The sequence below is a fragment of the Cavia porcellus genome, unplaced genomic scaffold (assembly GCF_034190915.1).
Source record: "Cavia porcellus strain 051 isolate PalLab524CR breed Dunkin Hartley unplaced genomic scaffold, mCavPor4.1 scaffold_6, whole genome shotgun sequence".
NCBI classification, from domain to species: Eukaryota; Metazoa; Chordata; class Mammalia; order Rodentia; family Caviidae; genus Cavia; species Cavia porcellus.
Genome location: NW_026947489.1, coordinates 91,053,146 through 91,071,981, shown reverse-complemented (window position 1 = coordinate 91,071,981; position 18,836 = coordinate 91,053,146). Strand labels below are relative to the sequence as shown.

The following is an 18,836-nucleotide window of genomic DNA, read 5'->3' as shown; positions in this document are numbered from 1 at the left end:
GGAGCAGCATGGGCGTGCAAGCGTGCGAGCGGCCGGGAGGGAATGGAGTGAGCCTGTGAGCACGGCTGGAGGCAGGAAGGCAGCGCTCAGCTCCTGCTTGCCCTGGAGAGGAGAGGGCAGAGGGCGCGGGGCAGCCTGCAGCTGGGAGGGAGCCTGGGGCCAAGCGCGGGCTGCGGGACGCGAGGCGCCGACCCGGGCTGCAGGAGCCGCCGATTAATATGTATTCCGCGCGCAGCCCTGCCTCGCTCGGCTGTGCTCTGACCGCGGCACCAGCCTCGGGCGCCACAACACAATTTGGAAACAATGCGAGGGAAATGTTTAATCTGCTCGGCCCATCTGTGCCGCGTATTTCTCCCGATCTCCCTGAGAGAGGCGCCTTGAATCTCCGCGCTGCCTTTAATATTCCCCTAAATCACCTCCCCACCGCACTTCAAGCCATCGCTACAACATCACAGGTTCATCCAGAGTGCCACGCGGAGGGGGCCGGGTGCGCGGGCCGGGAGATTTTTTATTTTAAAATAATTTCCAGAGATTGTTTCCCACCCTCACTTCCTTTAAAAAAAAAAAAAAAAAGCAGCGGAATGCGAAAAGTTATTCTACTGTTGCCGTAAGGTTATTGAGGTTGTTTGGTGCAAAACAGGCTAGGAGAGAATGGAGCCATTCTTCTAAGAATTATTTTTATTAATCTCGATTGGACATGGGAGGGGTGAGCAGCCTCTCTTTCTCTCTCCTCTGTCTTTCTCTTGCACCTTGCAAGCATGAGACTTGCTTATGTGGGCCTGGGACCTCTCCCTCTCTCTCTGACACCCGGGGCTTTGGGGTCCCCGCTCCATCTCGTCCTGCTCTGGCCTGAACAAAGCCACCCAGTGCAGCACAAGTCTGTCTGCTCCGCCGGAAAGGCCGCTGTTTCTCATTTCACTGTAGCCTCAAACTCCTGATTTTCCCTTTTAAATCCAGAGGCCGGGTGGGTGTCCCCTTTGCCCGCCTGGCTGTGACTGGGCTCTTTGTGGGGTGCTGGGGTGCAGGAGGTTGGGGTGGGTGTCGGAGTCAGAGAGGATAACAAGTCGCTCCCTTCCAGACCCTAGACGAATGGGAGAAGCCTTGCACGCATCACCCAGAAAATTAGGATTCCTTTGGCTTTGTGAATTAAATAAATGAATAATTTAATCCTCAAGATGGTTCTGGCGAGGGAAAGGCGGCGTCCCAGTTGCGGAGCGCTGCAGCCGGCCCGTGTGTTACATCATCTCCACACACGGGCGTTTCCACGGCAACCGCTTATAGCTTCATTTCCTGGATCCCTCTAGGGGGTGTCACAGCCAGATCCACCTGCTTTTCACCCTACCCTCGGTGGGGTCATGGTAAGGTCGCCAGAATAAATGAACGCCGCACTAATGATCTGTTTACTGCTGTTTATGCTCCGGGTGTGGGGGCAGGCACATTTAGGGAGCTCATTACGGTTGCAATTAGAATGCACCATTGCTAGATATTTAACTCCTTTTTCTTTTAAATTAGCATTTTAATAACATTCTTTGAGCAGAGAAACAAAATGACCATTTTTCACGGACAAACTTCTAGCTGTAGGTGCAACTTTAATAGCGAAGTTGTGAAGGGGAAAGAAGGGAAAAGGCAGGGAGGGAGGAAGGGCCTTTTACTGCTCTCACCCTCCTCCTCACCGAAAGGATATTTTTATTTGCTTTCTAACACACTCAATTTCCTAAATTTGTTTTGAATCCAATTATTTTGGGTGGTTTAAAGTACCGCATTCTTGTTGGACGGAAATTAGCAGCGATTGAAATTAACTTTTTATGTGACCTGTGAAAGGGAATAAATAATTACAAGTATGAGGGAGAAATTCTCTCTCTAAAAGACCCCAGCTGCAGGCTGGGGCGAGCTCTGATGATAGCATTATCGGAGTATTTTTAGGATGCGACCGCAAGGTCTTTTTTTTTTTTTTTTTTCTTTTTTCTTTACAGAGGTGATTGCAATGATTTCTGCTTTATAATTCTAGGGTTATCTGATGGAGGTCAGGGGACCACAAAAGTCTGTCCCTGTGGGAAAAATAAGCATCAGGAAGAGTGAACACAAGAGCCTGGTATCACTAAGGAATGTGGTCCAATCTTGGACTGTGCAAGCACAAGAGTTGGAACAGGAAAGACGGGAGCGGGCTGCTGGGATGGAGACGGCATGGCTTTTCCAGGAACCGGCCACGCCTTGCCAGAGCAGCCTGTTTGTGTACAGTGAAAAATAACAATTTGAATGTTTCGATCATCTCTCCTGTCTGTTCATTATTTATAAATCGGAAACAATTCTGCAGACAGGGAGGTGGATGGGACAGGTATGGGAGTGGGGGACGGATGGGGCAGGGGCGTGGGGGGCAAGTGCTGCACGTGTGTGATCCGTGTGCGGACAGCCACCGAGTTGTGCAAGCAAGTGTGTGAACTCTGACGGGTGTTCATGGACATGGAGAAAGGAGCCAGGGGGAGCACAGGAGCTGGGGAAGGTTTGCTGTCCACAGCCAAGTTTGGCCCTCAGAGACCACAGTTGAGGTGTTATTAGGAGAACAATCGCCCACCCAACAAACTGGAAGGAGGAGGAGGAGGAAGAGGAAGAGGAGGATGAGGAGGAGAAGAAATTCAAAAACATGGGAGGGTGGATAAAAAGGAGTCTTTCTAAAAACCCAAGTTTCAAATGTTCACCCTTCTGCACCTTTGAATCTGCCCTTTCCTAAATAAACACGGATGCCTGCGCTATCACTGGGCGACAGCCACCCCAGGACCCATCTAGATGCCTTTCTCTTATTTTAATTAAATACTGCATTACGGTTTGTGACAGCCACATAGTTACAGCGTAAATGAATTCAGAATTAAAGTGTTACTTAGCCACCCAGTAATTTTGGTTTCGTTCCTTAGTTTTAGAAAGCAAATAGCTATAAAAGCACAATGTTAGTTCATTTACAGATGGAGTAGGATTGTTGTTGTTGCTGGGTTTTTTTTTCCTGCTTCTTTCTTTTTTTTGGGGGGGGGATCCTTAATCTTCATGCTCAAAGAGGAGCTGGGAGTCTGGTTACCAACGCGCTCAGCTCGTGAGCTACATCACAAAGAAAGGACTGGCCCGCCCCGCTGGAGTGAGAGGCGCTGAATATTAATTGCTGGGATTAGGCTTATCTTTCCAGCAGGTTTGGTCTTTTAACAATCGTTCTGGTGGCTGCGCTCTTGCACAGCCAGGACAGTCTTCTGTTTTGTTTTAACAGTTAGAAACCTACTAGATTTCATTTTATTGAAAAAGAAATGTCAAGTTTAAAATACTCCACGGAAGTTTTTAGTATCAGAATCTATTCCAACAGAGAATCGGAGTACAGGAACAGAGAAACCATCCTGACTCTTTGCTAAAAAAGATATACATTTCTGCATTAAAAAAAAAAGAACCCCCCCACATGTTTTCCCATTTTAGCTGTATTACTGTTTCCGTAATGAAACTGAAGATGCAGTTTGATTTAGTCAATTGGTTCATTTAAATGTCACTTGGTAGAACATTAGGAGGAAAAGTTCAGAACCTTCCCACGTACCAGGCGTAGATTTTTCACTCAATATTTAAGACAACAGAGTAAAAGGTTTTTTGCTCAAATCTGAGGACTTAATTGTATCCTGAATGTGTCACGTTAAGAGGAAAATTTTTAAATGGTAAGTTTCCTGAAACCCGTTATTTGTAGTCTGACAAGAAAGAGGGGCTTTTGCTTAGCCTTAAATACCCCACATCTGTGAATGTCTACAGATTCCTGTGCCCTCAGCCCGTAGCAAACCCTGTAACCTGCATGGAAATCACTGCTATGCATCTCTGCAACAAGGCCACGATTTGCTTCCTTATTTTTCGAGTTTGGTTGGAGGGCCACATCCATATAATATCAAGAAACTGAAAAAGAATTAAAAGAGAGAGAGAGAGAGAGAAAAAAAAAACTCAAAAAACATATGTTGGCAAAAGAGCTCTGGGCTAGGCTGGGTTCCTTTCCCGAAGATAATTACACAGAAACAAAGCTTTTGTGACTCCTTTTAAATAGGGCTTCTCACTGAAATGTCACCCAGCCTCTTTGGCAGATTAGTGAGGAGTTTATTACTAAATCTTTGTCTAATAAACGTGTGGCTGACTCTGGGAAGCCGTGTTAGAGTACTGTTGGCGGGGACCGGGGAATGTCACAGTTAAAGACACAAATTTTCCCCGTAATGTATTCGAATGGAAACCTCTGAATCCAATACTACATGGGCATATCTAATAAATTCACAATATTTCAGTCCCAACAGCCTCCACCAGTTAGTTTTAAAGATTTATGTGGTAAAAAATTACTCCATGATGAATATGGTTTATTCTGTACAGTATTGGAGGTATAAGGAATTAAACTACCGTCTTTAAGAGTGAATTTATTATTACCTCTGTCAAAAGACGAAGCCTTTAACAGCATTTGTTATAAATTCACTGCAAAATAAATGGCTGATTTTTTTTCTTTTTTTTCACACTGGAGTTTGAAGAGCGCTGGGCAATTCTGAGAATGAAACCAGCCCTGTGACGGCTGCCTGCTGGGGTTCTAGGTAAACATTTTTGTTCGGGTCTTCTCTTTCATTATCTGGTGCAAGACTTTTCCACCTGACCGAGGTGTGTGTGTGTGTGTGTAAAGCCACTGGTCCGGCCTGGGGCCATAGTTTAGCAACAAGGAGGTAGAGGAAAATGCCGTATTTCCCTTTGAAAGGATGGCTTTTCTCACCATGGCCAGGGCTGTGGCCGAGGGCCTGTTAGCAGCTTTACACATGTGTCTGCACACACAGGCGCGTACACAGGAACCCCTCTCCCCTTTGTCCTCTCCTGGAATGGGTGTCCCCTCATTTATAAAAATTACCTGCAGGAATGAGGCTGCCAGGGTTTGTTCTAGACGATTGGTTCCTGTCTGGGGAAAGGAATGGCCCCACTGAATTTGACCGGTGTGTGACCGCTGCCTTCCGCCTGACCCCAAACCCCAGCCCCGTCCTCCTGCCTCGATGGCCTCCCGGCGGGGCCGTTAACAACACAGGACACCCCGTCATTATCAGCCTCCTCACCAGGCGGAGCCTGACCTGCTTGTTAACAGGAAAAGGGGATGGCAGGGACAGCGCATCCCCCTCCCCGCCCTGGCCCATCATAAATAAGAGCAGAGATTCCCGAGCGTCCCGGCCTGCCTCTCGGGCAGGTCAGGGGTGAAGGATGGGGCTGGACAGGCCGTGGCTGTCTCATGGGCCTCCTAGGTCCTCTGGGCTCCAGGCCCCTGTCTCAGTCCCCAGCCCAGTCCCTTCCGTGAAACCGCCCATCCCCCAGGCGAGCCAGGGGCCGGAGCCTGAGTGGTCCTGAATGGACACTAGATGTCACCAAACGCCTCCTTTCCCTCCTGGAATTACAAAACAGAAAGAGAGAGAGACAGGAAGATAACTTTCTGGAATAGCAATGGGAACATTCACTCCTGTTTTGATGTGGGCTATTGGCGCTGCCAGCGAACCCCTTTCAGAGGAGGAGGATCTGCTGCCTCTGGGTCATTTTCTGCGCCATACCAATAGCTTCTGGGGAGCTCAGGAAGGTGAGGCCTATGGTCAGTCTCTTCCAGGTGGAGAGAAGTGGGTTTAAAAGCCTCATCCATGGGCCTGGGATTTGACCGCCTGGCAAGTGTAAGGTCCTGAGTTTGAGTCCCAGTACAAAAAAAAAAAAAAAAAAAAGACAAAACCCAAACCGACCTGGCAGCCTCAGTATCACACTAACAGTGTGTACAAAGCTGCTGCCTCGTCAGGTTAGTTTAAGTGGCTGCAGCCCAGGTGACAAAGTGAGTCCAGTGCTGTCCCTGCGAGGTCCATGGCCATCTGACACGGCAGCGTGGGCTCCTTGTGAAACTTGACCATGTCCAAGGGGTGCCTGGTTTCTCTGTCATCGGAGGGCAGCCGCATTTGTTGCTTCCTGATTGGTTTCCATGGATATGAAGCATGGGGCAAGATCTTGGGTACCAAACCCAAGCCTGGGAGATAAAGCCTCCTGACTCAGCTTACCTTAAACACAGCCAGGGTCCCCACTTCCTGCCTGGTCAATGGAGAAAGAGTTTTCTTCCCCTCTCTTTAGCTCGCCTACATTTGCTGGACAGCTCATGTGAGCACCATAAATGACTTCTGGCAGAGGGGCCTTCTAGAAGTGGCCTCCAGAGCCGCTGAGGCACCATCTCAAAGTGGAAGGGGGACTTTCATTGTGATTATTATTAGTATTTTGAGACAGGGTCTCCCTATGCAATTCAAGCTGGTCTTGAACTTTCCAGGCTAGCCTCGAACTCACAGTGATCCTCCTGCCTCAGCCTCCTGAGTGCTGGGATGACAGATGTGTGCCATGGCACTTCTTTGCACCTTTACAATTCACAAGGAATGTGTCCTAGGACATGAGGGTCACTCCTGCGGAAAGCCAGGACTTGTGATCAATCTTGTCCAAGCAGCAGCATCTTACATCACTTCCTGCGCATGTAACCAGTGACCAGAGCAGAGCTGGGCCACACCTGGGCCTTTTGACCCTCCGATCAAAGGACCCAAGCCTGAGCCCAGCACACCAGGGCACAGGGTGATTCAGCCCCGTCCTGCCGTGCCTGGCACCAGGCTGAAGGGATTTTCTGGGTACACCGGTCTGCACCTCTGCCAAGTACCGGTGGCCGTTCACCCCGACACAGCCGCTGTCCCCTGCTGCTGCTGTTTGGGACTGCAGAGCAGCCAGTGTGGATTTCGGAGGAAGCAGATGGGTTTTTTTTTGTCTTTTTCCTTTTTTATCAGTACCAGAGATCAAACTCACAACTGCCTGCTTGCAAGGCAGGCCCTTATGCCGCTGAGCTAAATCCCCAGCTAAGCAGATGGGTTTTTATATTAGCTGCTATTTCATGGTTAGGCAGAAGGACCGCCCCACTAAACTGCAGCCCCACTGCCGCCGCCAAGCCTGCTTCCGTGAGATTAATTCTGGGAAATTAATTGGGACAAGATTGAAAAGGAAATTAAAATTCGGCCGAGTGCACAGGCCTCGCCAACACCTTTCTCCTGCTTTATGCCAACCTGAGTGCCGCGGTAGTCGTTGGCGCCACGGGAAGGCGTTTACAGGACGAGGACCCTCAGGAGCCATCGGTTACATCTGAGGAGTCCCCATGCCAGCGCCCGCAATCTGGAGCCACTACAGGGCGCTAAATGCCCTGCTTCAGCCTGAGTTGTGGCGGCCCCCTATCCGGGAGGAAGAGAGATGTGCAGAAATATCTGGGCCCCAAAGGGACGCAGGGACATCTGCTGGGCGCTCGGCTCCATTTCCTTTCTAAAATCTCCCTTTCATATAGTCAGAGGCCCACATGGGAAGTTGGTGGTGCACACCTGTCATCCCAGTACTTGGGAGGCTGAGGCCGGAGGGTTGCCAAGAGTTTGAGGTCAGCCTGGGCTACCCAACAGGCTCAAGGCCACTCTGGATGACAAAGTGAGACTCAAATGAATCTCTTGTGCCTCAGGACCCTTGATGAAGAAGAGCTCCTGACGCGGTGACTGCCTTTTGTGTCTCTTAAGTCACTAATGAGTTTTGTTTTTTGAAACCTAGTGTGCGTCTAATGATAATCCAAAGGCTTACTCTTCCATTAGTGGAAGGGAGTAAAACTTTTTCCTGGGTGCCAGGCACTTTTTCCTACAAATTCTCTCATGGAGGCATTGTAACAGCTGCAGGGTAGAAATAAATGATCCTGCCCAACACCGATGAGGAGGTGGAGGATGAGCAAGATGAAGTCGCTTTTCCCAGAGTCACATCAATAGCACGTTTTTTAAATTTTTATTTATTTTTATTTTATTTTTTTAGCCAGTCAAATTTAGCAGTGGGGGGGTGGTATACCAACTTTAGTGACACTAATGTTAATAAGTTCTGATAACCCACTGCCATCGGACCAGCCTATAGCACGTTTGTTGTCACCTGTGTCCCCTGAGGACAGGACAGGTACCGAACCTTTGGATAACTATGGGGAGCATGGGGCCCCCTTTTCTCTGAAGAGCTGGTGAGGTTTTGTTCGTTTGTTTTACAAAAAGGAAAAGTGTCCCTTTCGGGATCATTCCCAGAGGCCAGATCTCCCTGAGGTTGGTCCTAAGGCCCCTGGGTTCAATGTTGGTTTCTACTTTGGGGTCTGTTGAGGAACAGCAAGGGCTAGGGATGCAGCTCAGGAGCACAGCACCTGCTTGGTTACTGTGAGGTTGTGAGTTCGACTCCTGGTGCAAAAAAAAAAACAAAAACAAAACAGCAGAGTAGGGTACAGTGGTCACACCTGTCATCCCCAGGTCCTCTAGAGGCTGAGGCAGGAAGAGTACAAATTCAAGGCCAGCCCCGGCAACTTAGCGAGACCCCGTCTCAGGATAAAATATAAAGAGGGCTGGGGAGGCAGCTCCATGGCAAAGCAGGGTGCTTAGGGTGCTCAGGGCCCTGGGTTTGGTTCCCAGGAACAATCAATCCCTAAAACTGTGGGAGCAGCAGGGCCCAGGCTCCAAAGCTGACGCCTCCCCTCCCCCAGCAGAATTTTTTTTTTGTTAAACCAAGGCAATAATTCCAGGTAAGGCGCTCTCCCCTCCCCTCCCCCCTCCCCTCCCCCCTCCCCTCCCCTCCCCTCCGGTTCCCTTCCCTCCTGTCCCCTCCTTTCCTGGCTCAGCCTCCTGAGTGTGGGGATGACAGGTGTGCACCCTGATGCCCAGCTGGGCAGGCCAATTTCTGGGCGCCAGCTCTCTGGCAGTTGTGCAGTATCGGGCCATCGTGGTCAGATGGGGAACACAGAGGCGGAGGTGCCTCGGTGAGGAGGCGACCCAGTCTGCACCCAGTCAGCTGTGTAGCTCAGGAAAGGAGCCCCGCTGCGGGCGCCTACACGGCCCCCTCTCTCGATGGACCATGGTGCTGTGGGCTAGAAAGAACACCAGGCTTTGGTGACACTGTCTGTTTGCACTAAACTCGGCTTGGGCTGGTTCCAGCCTTCCCGATGAGATAGGCAGGCTGCTGAGGGTGATTAACTCCAAAAAAAGGGAGCCATTGACTGACTGGGCTGAGTTTAAGATGCACATGAAGATGATTCCAGAGACAGGAGTGCTGGGGATGGTTTGCAAGGCCTCCTCCTTTATCAGTCGGAAGTGGTTCCCGGGTGCTTTTAGAGGCCATTGCGTGGGCAGGTGGTCGCTGAAGTCGCTGTGGTGTCTTAGGACGCTCTCTGAGCTAGGTGATAGAATCGGGGTGAACCCAGTCTGAGATCTCCGTGAACTGTGATTAGGCTTTGTAAAGGAAAAGTCCACGGAGTGCCTAGGTTCTCTGCTTTTCTTTTTCACTGCACAGGAAGTAGCAACGTGGATAGGGGTCCAGCTGAGGGGGCTTTGGGAGGAGGAAATGGAGCCAGGCATGGTAGTGCATGTCTGTAACACTCAGGAGGCTGAGGCAGGAGGATTGCTGCCAAGTTTGAGGCCAGCCTGGGCTGCATAGAGAGCCCAGGTTTGTCTTAAAACCAAAACCAAAACCAACCCTCCCAAACACACAAAATGTAATGTTAACCAAAGTAAGTGATGGAAATGGACTTAGAACTTTCTAGAAGGGTGAAGAAAGAAGCTGATAGAACCAGGGCAGCAAGTTCGCCTTTTACTGAATGAAACTGTTAAATATTAAATATTTAGTAAGGGAGGAGGAGAAGAGAAGAGAGGCTGCTTAACACACACACACACACACACACACACACACTCACAAACAAACAAAACAAACCCGGGGAGGCTGGCTCCTTCAGCTTCTCCAGGATGGTGTACCACAGCGGGGTAAGCACAGGGAGGGCACTCTGTGGCTGTGGCTCTGCAGGGCAGGTCGCCCACAGCCCCTGCTAGCCAGCCAGAGCACAGGGACCCCCAGTGAGAATCCATTAACAAAGGCGGAAGACACCCAAAACAAACAGAATCATCATGACAGAGAGCCGGCAGACAGCCTGCCTCTGCGCCCTCCCTCCCCCAGGCACCCTCCAGAGCAAAGGCTCATCTGTTCACCTGGGCTCTGCGCACCCAGCCGTCACACCTGAGCGGCGGCTCATTATACGGGTGCAGGGTGGGAGCGCACAGACTCCATTACACCGCACCTCGCTGTCGGGCGTGTGAATTACCGATCTGCGGCTGGCGACCATCCCTATTTATTTTTGGTGCCCTGGAGCTGCGCAGATGTGGCACAGAGGTGGTGCTGAGCTAGGCATCCAGCGGAAAGTGCTAGAAGTGGGGGGGGAGGGATTTCCCTCTGTGGGGTCTGGGGCACCTCTTCCCCTGCGGAGGGCTAGGCCTGTGTTTAGTCCTGGCCTGGAAGGTGCTCTTTAGGTCAGGCCCGGTCTGTCTTCTAAGGAGCTTCCGCTATATTTCAAAGCCAGACAGACTCTTGAGCTGCTCCTAACATCCAAAGGATATACGGCACGGGGTGGGTTAATAACACAATGGCTTTTCGATTTGCTTTTATGGAATTCACATAGTCAGCAATTAAAGAGCAGATTGTACCTATTTCAAAAAGATGTTTGTAGATATTGACTGGGAGGGCTTTTAATAAATTCTTTGCGGAGCAGGACCTGGGATCCTGGCCTGCCTGGGGATACGGGAGGTCTTTGTTTTTTTTTATCAAGGAGATGCTTCCAGATCCTTCCAACTGTAGCCCATGAGTCTGGGATCTTTTTCACATCAAAAATGGATGAGAAGTTACCCCCTCCCCCAAGACAGGTCTGGGGATAACCTGAGGGCTTTTGCATTGAAAACCAAACCCAAAAACCCCTGGTCCTTTTGATCAACACTGTTGTCTGCAAGATGGCCCTGCTAAGTCAGGGATGAGTTTATGATTGAAAAGGAGATGCAGTTCTCTCCGGCTAGTGTGGTGGAGCTGGATTCTGCATCTTCCCGGGATCCACTCTCAGAGCAGCTGGTTAACCTGGGTGCGACTCCTCCCCTCAGGTAATTAGATTACAGGCTCATTTATCTATGAATGGAATAAGGCAGGTACCCGTTCTCAGTGGGATTATATGATGAATTACGCGCATAGTAATGCCCTTTAAATATCACAGTCCTTGAAAAAGAGAACATTTTGATAAACTTTTTTTCTGAGGCAGGGTCTTGCCCAGGCTGGCCTTGAATTCATGGTGATCCTCTTGCCTCAGCTTCCCAGGTGCTGCAATTCAGGTGTGTACTACCACACCTGGCTTGATGAATAGAATTTTAGGGTTAGGTCGGGCTGGGGACTTAGCTCAGCAGCATAAGTGCCTGCCTTGCAAGCAGGCAGTCATGAGTTCAATCCCTGGTACCGATAAAAAGGAAAAAGATTAAAAAAAAAAAAAAAAGAATTTTAGGGTTAGGTCAATTGTAATTTTAAATTTGCAAATGGATTCCTGAGCGTGAATGTTCCATGAAAATTTCCCCTAGCAATTATAAATAAAACGGGGCTGAGTCGGTGAGGGGGGCCATGTGACACACAAACGGGTTATAGCATCAATAATTCCACTTTTGGAGATTGCTTCACTGCAGGTAGGAAGACCAGCTGGGTGTAGGGGTGCACACCTGTAACCCCAGCGCTCTTGGGAGGCTGAGGCAGGAAGACTGCAAGTTAAAGTCCAGTCTGACGATTTGGCAACTTAGTGAGACCGTGTTGTGAGAAACAAGGGTGGTGATGCGGAGAGAGCTGTAGCTCAGCATGAAGGCCTTGGCTTCGGCCTTCAGTGCAAACAAGAAACAAGTCCACCTTGAGGTGAAGCCCCACGCCCACATCTGTACCTTACTCAGGATGCGAATGAGGTCCCCACGCTGGAAGGCCAGTTCCTCCGGCTGGTCAGCGTGGCAGTCCCACAGGCCCTGGTAGTAACTGGCGTAGTCCACTGACCAGAGAGAAGAGAGCGCAGTTAGGACCCGGCCTTCCCTAAGGAGCCTCATCTTGAGGCAGGAAACTGGGGGGTCTGACCCGGCCCCCAGCAAGCCCAAGATTCAGGGGTGGGGGGTCCAGGGGAGATGGAGCCGCTGGGCGCGAGCAAAGCACTATGGGAGACGGAGATCATTAACTAACATTAAATATTTACAGATCACCCCTAGTAGGATGCTGTTCAACAACCTAGGAATCTTTATTTATTAATAAAAGAAAATCGGGCAGGTGATTTTTCAGGCGGCTTGTTATAAATAAGCCACGCAAAGCGCTTTCCCACCAGATTCCCTGCATCCAGCGTCTGATTGGTCCGGGCACCGCTTCCTCATGCACCGGGGAGTGGACTGAGCCCCCAGCTTCTGCCTGTTCACAGTGTGCACTTTTGCGGGCAGCGTGGCCTGCTCTGTGACACGGGGGCATCATCCGGGCTCTTCCCACTCAGATGCCCAGTGAGGTCATCACCGGTAAAGATGGGCGGGGGTGGGGGTGGGGGCATCCGGGCTCTAGATGGAGGGGAGGAGGGGGAGGGAGGAGGGGGAGGGAGGAGGGGGAGGGGAGGAGGGGGAGGGAGAATGGGGAGGGGTCCTCATCTATTACCCGCGAATTCCGGGTGGGCTGGCGCACTGCCAGCGCCTCTCCTCTGCTGAGATTTATCTGCAAGCCCCCGGGGGACAGAAAGTGAAGCGCTCTGCATTAAAAATGAAAGCGGCAGAAGATGACAAACCGAGCTGGGAGCTGAGAAGCACCAGGGAGATTTACTGGCCTCCTTCCTCCGCAGGCCTAGGTGGCAAAGGACAGCCATCTATCCCTAGGTCAGGGGTTCCCATTGATCCCCTCCACCCGGAAAGGTCAGCAGTGGAGGGTGAAGCGGGCAAGGGGCCAGGGGATGTGGGTGACAAGGGAGCCAATGTCCACTGGGCCGAGCTGCGTGCGGGGCCTCAGGTGGCCCTGGGACCGGGCTGGAGACCCGCACCCACCCTGGGAGGCTGCATGACAGACCAGGTCCCGGCTTGCAGTGAAGTTTCAGTAGCTTCTGGGGACTCGGTTGTACCACCCCCACCGTCCCTTTATTTCCTTTATTAGCAGGTTTCTGAAGACAGAGACTTGGGGCAAGAGGAAAGCGGGGCACAGCGGGCCTGGCGCTATTTGCTTTTTTCCCTACTTGTTCCTAACTTATGAGCAATTCAAAGAATAAAGGCTCAGAGACCCTGTGGGTCTCTGGGAAAGATCTTTGGAAGGAATCTTAAATACAAAAACAAAACAAGCCCAGCATGGTGGCACAGGCCTGTAATCCCGACACTCAGGAGGCTGAGGCAGGAGGATCGCTTTGAGTTCCAGCTCAGCCGGGCTTCACAGTTCAAGGCCAGGCTGGATTACAGGGTGACGCCTTGTCTCACCCGCAAAGCAAAAAAAGGAGAGAGAGAGAGAACTACTGGGTCAAGATTGACAAGGGAACCAAGTAAACCCGTCACACATACAGATGTTCACCTTGCAGGGAGAGTTGCAGAGGAAGCAGAGGAAACAACTGCAGAGCAAGCGTTAGCCCCGGAGCTAAGAACCTGCTTGGAGGAAACGTGGGGAGGAAAACGCTAAGTATCGCAAAGGCAAAACGCGTATTTTGGGGCTATCGGTGCATGAACGAGAAGTGGAGCTGGTTTTCTCAGACATATATCACGCATTTCCAGGTGTAATGAAATTATAAATAGTTCTACTATTGTGACTAAATATAGGAATGAGAAATAAATCGACATCCATAGTCTTCATGGATTCATCTATGGTAGAGAGAATCATTTTTATAAGAATGGACTTTTAAATCCTCACTTGCTGTTTCTGAATAAGAAGAAGATTGGACTTCGGGAGGCTGAGGCAGGAGGATCACTGAGTTTGAGGTCATACTTAGCTAACAGTGAGCCCAAGGCCAGCCTGAACTACAAAGTGAGACCCTGTCTCAAAAAACAAAAACAAACAAAAAACAAAACACCGGATTTTTTTGCCTAGCAGACAGTCACTGTGAGGTCCTGCTCCCCATAATGTGCCCAAATGTAGGACAATTCCTAGGACCCTGGGGACCTTTCAGGAATATCTGTAAAAAGTGATTTGAGCGCCGGGGGTTTAGCTCAGCAGCATAAGCACCTGCCCGGCAAGTTCAAGGTCATGAGTCCGATCCTTGGTACCAAAAAACAAAAAGGGATTTGATGCTAGGTATACAGGACCTGGGAAATCATCTGGAAAACACCTATGTGAAGAGAGAACGCAGTGGGTCATGGGGAGGAAAACCGAGAACAAGTAAAGATAGAAAAGGCCTCTGGGTGCAGGACTCCAGGAGTCCCACCAAGAACAGGGGCCACGGGGACTAGAAGCAAGCAAGCAAGCAAGAAAAACAATCAGAACAGAAGGCCAAACTCTGGGAAAAGACTGGACCTTCTGTTAGGTGGAGGTGCTTAGGAAACCACTGAGGAGGGACTGTTTTGTTTTCTGGGACAGGGTCTCATTACGTAGTCCAGGCTGGCTTTGAAATCTCTATGGAGCTCAGGCTGGCCTCCTGCCTCAGCCTCCTGAGTGCTGGGATGACAGCCATGTGCCACCACTCCCGGGTGCCTTGTATTAGATTCCCAGGGTAACCTATATGGCAGGCGTCTATGTGCCCGTGTGCCTACAACCTCACTAACTCTCCTGACGCCCCGCTAGGCATCAGGGATCACACCCAGGGACCCTGCTCCCAAGGCCATCCAGTGGCAGAGGCAGCTTGGAACATAATCACGCGAATCTTTATTGCTTTGGGATTGCATCGTCTCAGCTAAGGGGTCGAGGCTGCTGCACACAGTAAGGCATTTTTTTTTTTTTTTAAGTGCTGGGGATTGAACTCATGACCTCGCATTTGCCAAGCAGGCACTTATGCCACTGAGCTAAACCTCCAGCCCCTCACAGTAAGGAATTTAATAGAGTCCAGGGGCCAGGGAAGGCTTCTCTGAAATGGCAATTTTAGTTAAGAAACGTCTCCTGCTGAGTGTCCTTAGCAACCTAGAGAAGGGCAGAGGGAAGCCCAGGAGGGCTTCAGTCCCAAAGCCTGTCCCCAGAAAGGGTCTGCAGGGTGAATTCGTCCTTCCCCTAAACTTACTTGGCTTGTCCTTCAGACCGGCAGCCACATGTGGACCCTGAGTCGCTAATTTGTTTTTGTTTTTTGAGGCAAGGGCTCCCTATGGAGCCCAGGCTGGCCTCCAACATTCAGGGATCCTCCTGCCTCGGCCTCCCGAATCCTGGGATTAGACTCTGATTTCTTCAGAGGTGAGAGGGATCAGTGAAAGGTTTGGCCCAGACAGGACACTGTAGCCAGGAAAGCCACAACTGGAAGCAGGAAGCCCCATCTTGCCCTGCCCCTAGGAAGTTACCTGTGACGCCATCTTCCCGCCCCTGGGAATTTACATATGGCGCCAAACCTAGGACCAATGGGCTACCTGTGTATCCCTAATGCCCGCCTTAGGTTCCACCCCAAACCGAGGTTATTTACAGGCCCCCGCGCCGCGTGTCCGCCGGAGAGATCGCCGGACGCCAGCGGTGGGGGTTGCCGGTCATCTCTCTCCGTGTTCTCAGAATAAAGGCCGCTTTATATTTTATATTTCTCATCTTTTGTTAATATTTTTCATCTTTTGGAAATAACTCTATCAATCAGGTGCCTGAGATCGAGGCTTCCTCTGCGGTGGCATTCATTCGGGTTCCTGTGGGGTTACATTTCCCTGGCAGCAGCCTGAGACCAGGACAGTGCAGTATTCTGACCATTTAATTAATTCCAAACACCCTCATTCTCATTTTGAGGACATTATTCCATCTAATTATTTTTTTTCCAGTCTGTCCATTTGGAGGGAAAACAAAAGAATAAAGCTTAATGCCAGCATTTCTCAACGTCTCGCCAAAAAAAAAAAAAAAAAATGTGACTCCACACTAAATAAAGCCTGGCAATTCGAAAGCAACGCACTAATATATTCAGCATAAAACAGACAGAGCACCGAGAGCAGTAATGACACCACTAATAACTAAAACAGTTAGCACAATTAACAACGATTACGGTGATGCGGAAGCTAATGGTGGATCGCTGCACTTAAACTGCTAGCGGACTGAAGACGGCTTTTCCTGGAGAGGAAAGGGGTGCTGGGCGGGGTCTTACTTCCTTCATCCCTTGCAGGGGAAGCTCAGCTTCAAGCCAATAAAGTATCACAGGCAGAGCGGCAGGCAGGTTAAAAACATCAGAGCTACTTTCTTTTTCTGATACTAATTGCAGAGCGTTTGTCTTTCCATGCCAAACTCTTTGAGATCATTACTCCTGCCACGGAGGCCAGGCTGGTGTGACTGCGTATTCTTTTGTGTTGTTTTGTTTTGTTTTGAGACCTGGTGCTGCTTCTGGCTTCCAACTCCCAGCGATCCTCCTGCCTCGGCCTCTCCAGTGCTGGGACGACAGGCATGTGCCACCACGCCCAGCCTGGCCGTCACCTTTGCATGAGAAGAAAGGAAGATAAACTCCCTTCGTGTCAGGTGGTTAGGCTGATGGGTTGGAAATTAGAGAAAATGGGAGGTGTTGAAGAATCACTCATTAAAATAACCCTGTTACCAGCAGGCAGGCTGTAACCACGCTCTTTAGAGACTGAACAATCAATACTACGAGGCTGTGATAGATTTTCCAGGGAACAGAATAAAATAAAAGGAATCACATCACACGGGGTCATAACCACTCGATAAGGACAGAATGAGTCCCTTTCCTTCCTCGGCTTCCTGATAAGAGCTAGCTGCCCTTAAACACGCCGCGGTCCCATCAGGGACAGTGGCCGGGAGGCGCTGGAGGAAAGAACCCGGATTTTCATGGGAACCCTGCCAGCCACAGGCTGCACAGCAAGCATGGGAGGCCTCATCTGCTTTAACTCTTCTTTCTCCTCCAAAGACACACACAACCTGAGGGAAAGTGAACGACGCGAACCTGCCTGTCTAGCTTGTCTGAGCCCGACTGAAGCAGTCCCACCATCCCAGAGCTGCCTGTCCTCACCTCTTACTGTCCCCCAGCTGGCCTGACACTCATGTGATCCTCCTGCCTCAGCCTGCCGAGGGCTGGGTCACAGTCGTGTGCTGCCATGCCGGGCTCTCAGCCTTTTAAAAGCCTTCACGAGGAGGCTTCCTGCCTTCCTCCAGGCCCCTATATTTTCCTGCTGTAAAATTAAGTGGTGACATTCGGGTGGTATATATTTGTTGCTGTTTCTATAGCTCTTCCAGAGGAAAGGCGCTGTATAAATCCCATAAATAAATAAGTGAACACAATAATAAAAATCCCTGCCTGGATTCTGCAGACAGAGCGAAAAGCCCTCTTGTTTTTTAATCAGAAAGTCACTAATCACCCTAACGGAGTATAAACTGTGAGAGTATAAACCGGGAACGTCTTTCGAACTGCTACACTTTAACACCACCTATGTGGAGTCAGGAAGCAGGAGAACAGAAGGGTTCCTTTTTCTTCCTGTTTTTAAACAATTCCTACTTCAATTATACCTGCTGGAACAATGTAGAAATCAAACTTTTCTCACCTCCTAGATACAAACTCAGAGCATGGCAGAAGGAGGAAGTGAAGTGAGGGCGGAGACTGAACAGTATTTTTTCTGGAGACAGGGACTCTGGAGCCCAGCTGGCCTGGAACGCACAGCGATCCTCCTGCCTCAGCCTCCCGAGTGCTGGAATGTCAGGTGTGTGCCACCACGTCTAGCCTCTTTGCCCGTGACTCCTGACTCGGCCTCTGCCATCTCCTCTCACCCTTGGGAGAAGCTGGACCTCACAAATTTAGGTCCTTCACTAAGATCATCTCCTGCAGTGAGTGAAAAAATGGTGTAGGGGATACTGAGTGTGGTGGCTCACGCCACTAATCCCTGCACTCGGGAGGCTGAGGCAGGAGAGTTGTTGAGAGTTCAAGACCAGCCTGAGCTACAAAGTGAGCTCAAGGCCAGCCTAAATCAGTCCTGACTGGGGTGATACGGGTGGATGATGTGTCTTCTGTGGCCCTGGCAGCCAGCAGCATCCCTGCTGACTTTAAGGACTAGATATCCAGTCCAGAAGGAGGCTTGGGAAGCAGAGGGCCAGCTAACATCCCTCCTGAGTGCTGGGATGACAGGCAGGCACCACCATGCCCCCCCGGCATGAGCCTGTTCTTCATTGAGGCAGGAACCCAACTCTTTCTCCTGCTGGAGGCCCCCACGTCCCAGCCCGGCTGGCATCTGAGTGCCCGTACCTCCTTTCCGTGGAGCCTCATGCTCGTCCTCTTCTAGCTCAAGCTCTTCATCTGAGGGGACAAATCGTCAGCATTAGTAAACACACCCTCTTCAAGAACACTTCACTCAGCATATGTTTTTAAGATAAAAACCCGCTTTTATCTCCAATGAGGCCCTCTTTGCCTTTATTTATTTTTCTCTCTCTGTCTTTATGAGACAGGATCTCACTATGAAGCCTAGGCTGGCATCGAACTCATGGGGACCTGCCTGCCTCAGCCTCCTGAGTGCTGGGATGACAGGTGTGCACCACCACGCCAGGCCTCACCAGACAGGTGTGAGCTCACCTGCAGTGCTCCCCAAGATCCCCGGGAGGCACGGAGCTGTGAGACCACAGAGCGTGGATAGAGACCCTGCTGGACTCAGCCCTGTGAAACACCATCTCTGCACACCGTCGTCCTCTCATTCCTCTTCCACTTCCTTCCTCTGCTCGGTCCCTTCTCCTTCTGGACTCGGGGCTAATATTATGGGATGGAAGCCATTAGCATGAGAGTGGTCCACCCTCGTGCTGGGACGCCCAGGTGCTCCAGCTGGGAGCAGCGCTTTGGCTGATATCAAATCTCCATCACGAAGCCCCTTCTGCAGAGAGGTTGATTCCAC

General features: G+C 50.5%; 2 protein-coding genes and 1 long non-coding RNA gene across 6 annotated transcripts in view; 2 read left to right on the top strand and 1 right to left on the bottom strand.

Moving 5' to 3' along the window:
- Skap1 (src kinase associated phosphoprotein 1) overlaps positions 1-18,836 on the bottom strand; it is a 222,539-nt gene that overhangs the window by 14,747 nt on the left and 188,956 nt on the right. For 2 of the 3 annotated variants that reach the window (XM_063251430.1, XM_063251432.1), the window contains 2 exons: positions 18,200-18,250; positions 11,802-11,902 (listed from right to left, as the gene is read on the bottom strand). In XM_063251430.1, coding sequence (XP_063107500.1) covers positions 11,802-11,902; positions 18,200-18,250 — 152 coding nt within the window. Of the gene's footprint in view, positions 1-9,647; positions 11,014-11,801; positions 11,903-18,199; positions 18,251-18,836 lie in introns of those variants that run through there. The other variant, XM_063251431.1, reaches the window with a different exon arrangement.
- Pnpo (pyridoxamine 5'-phosphate oxidase) overlaps positions 1-18,836 on the top strand; it is a 235,028-nt gene that overhangs the window by 134,368 nt on the left and 81,824 nt on the right. The window lies entirely within an intron of this gene.
- LOC134476544 (uncharacterized) lies at positions 1,226-2,262 on the top strand. The gene is made up of 2 exons (XR_010048319.1): positions 1,226-1,358; positions 2,009-2,262. It is a non-coding gene; the product is annotated as an uncharacterized LOC134476544 (long non-coding RNA).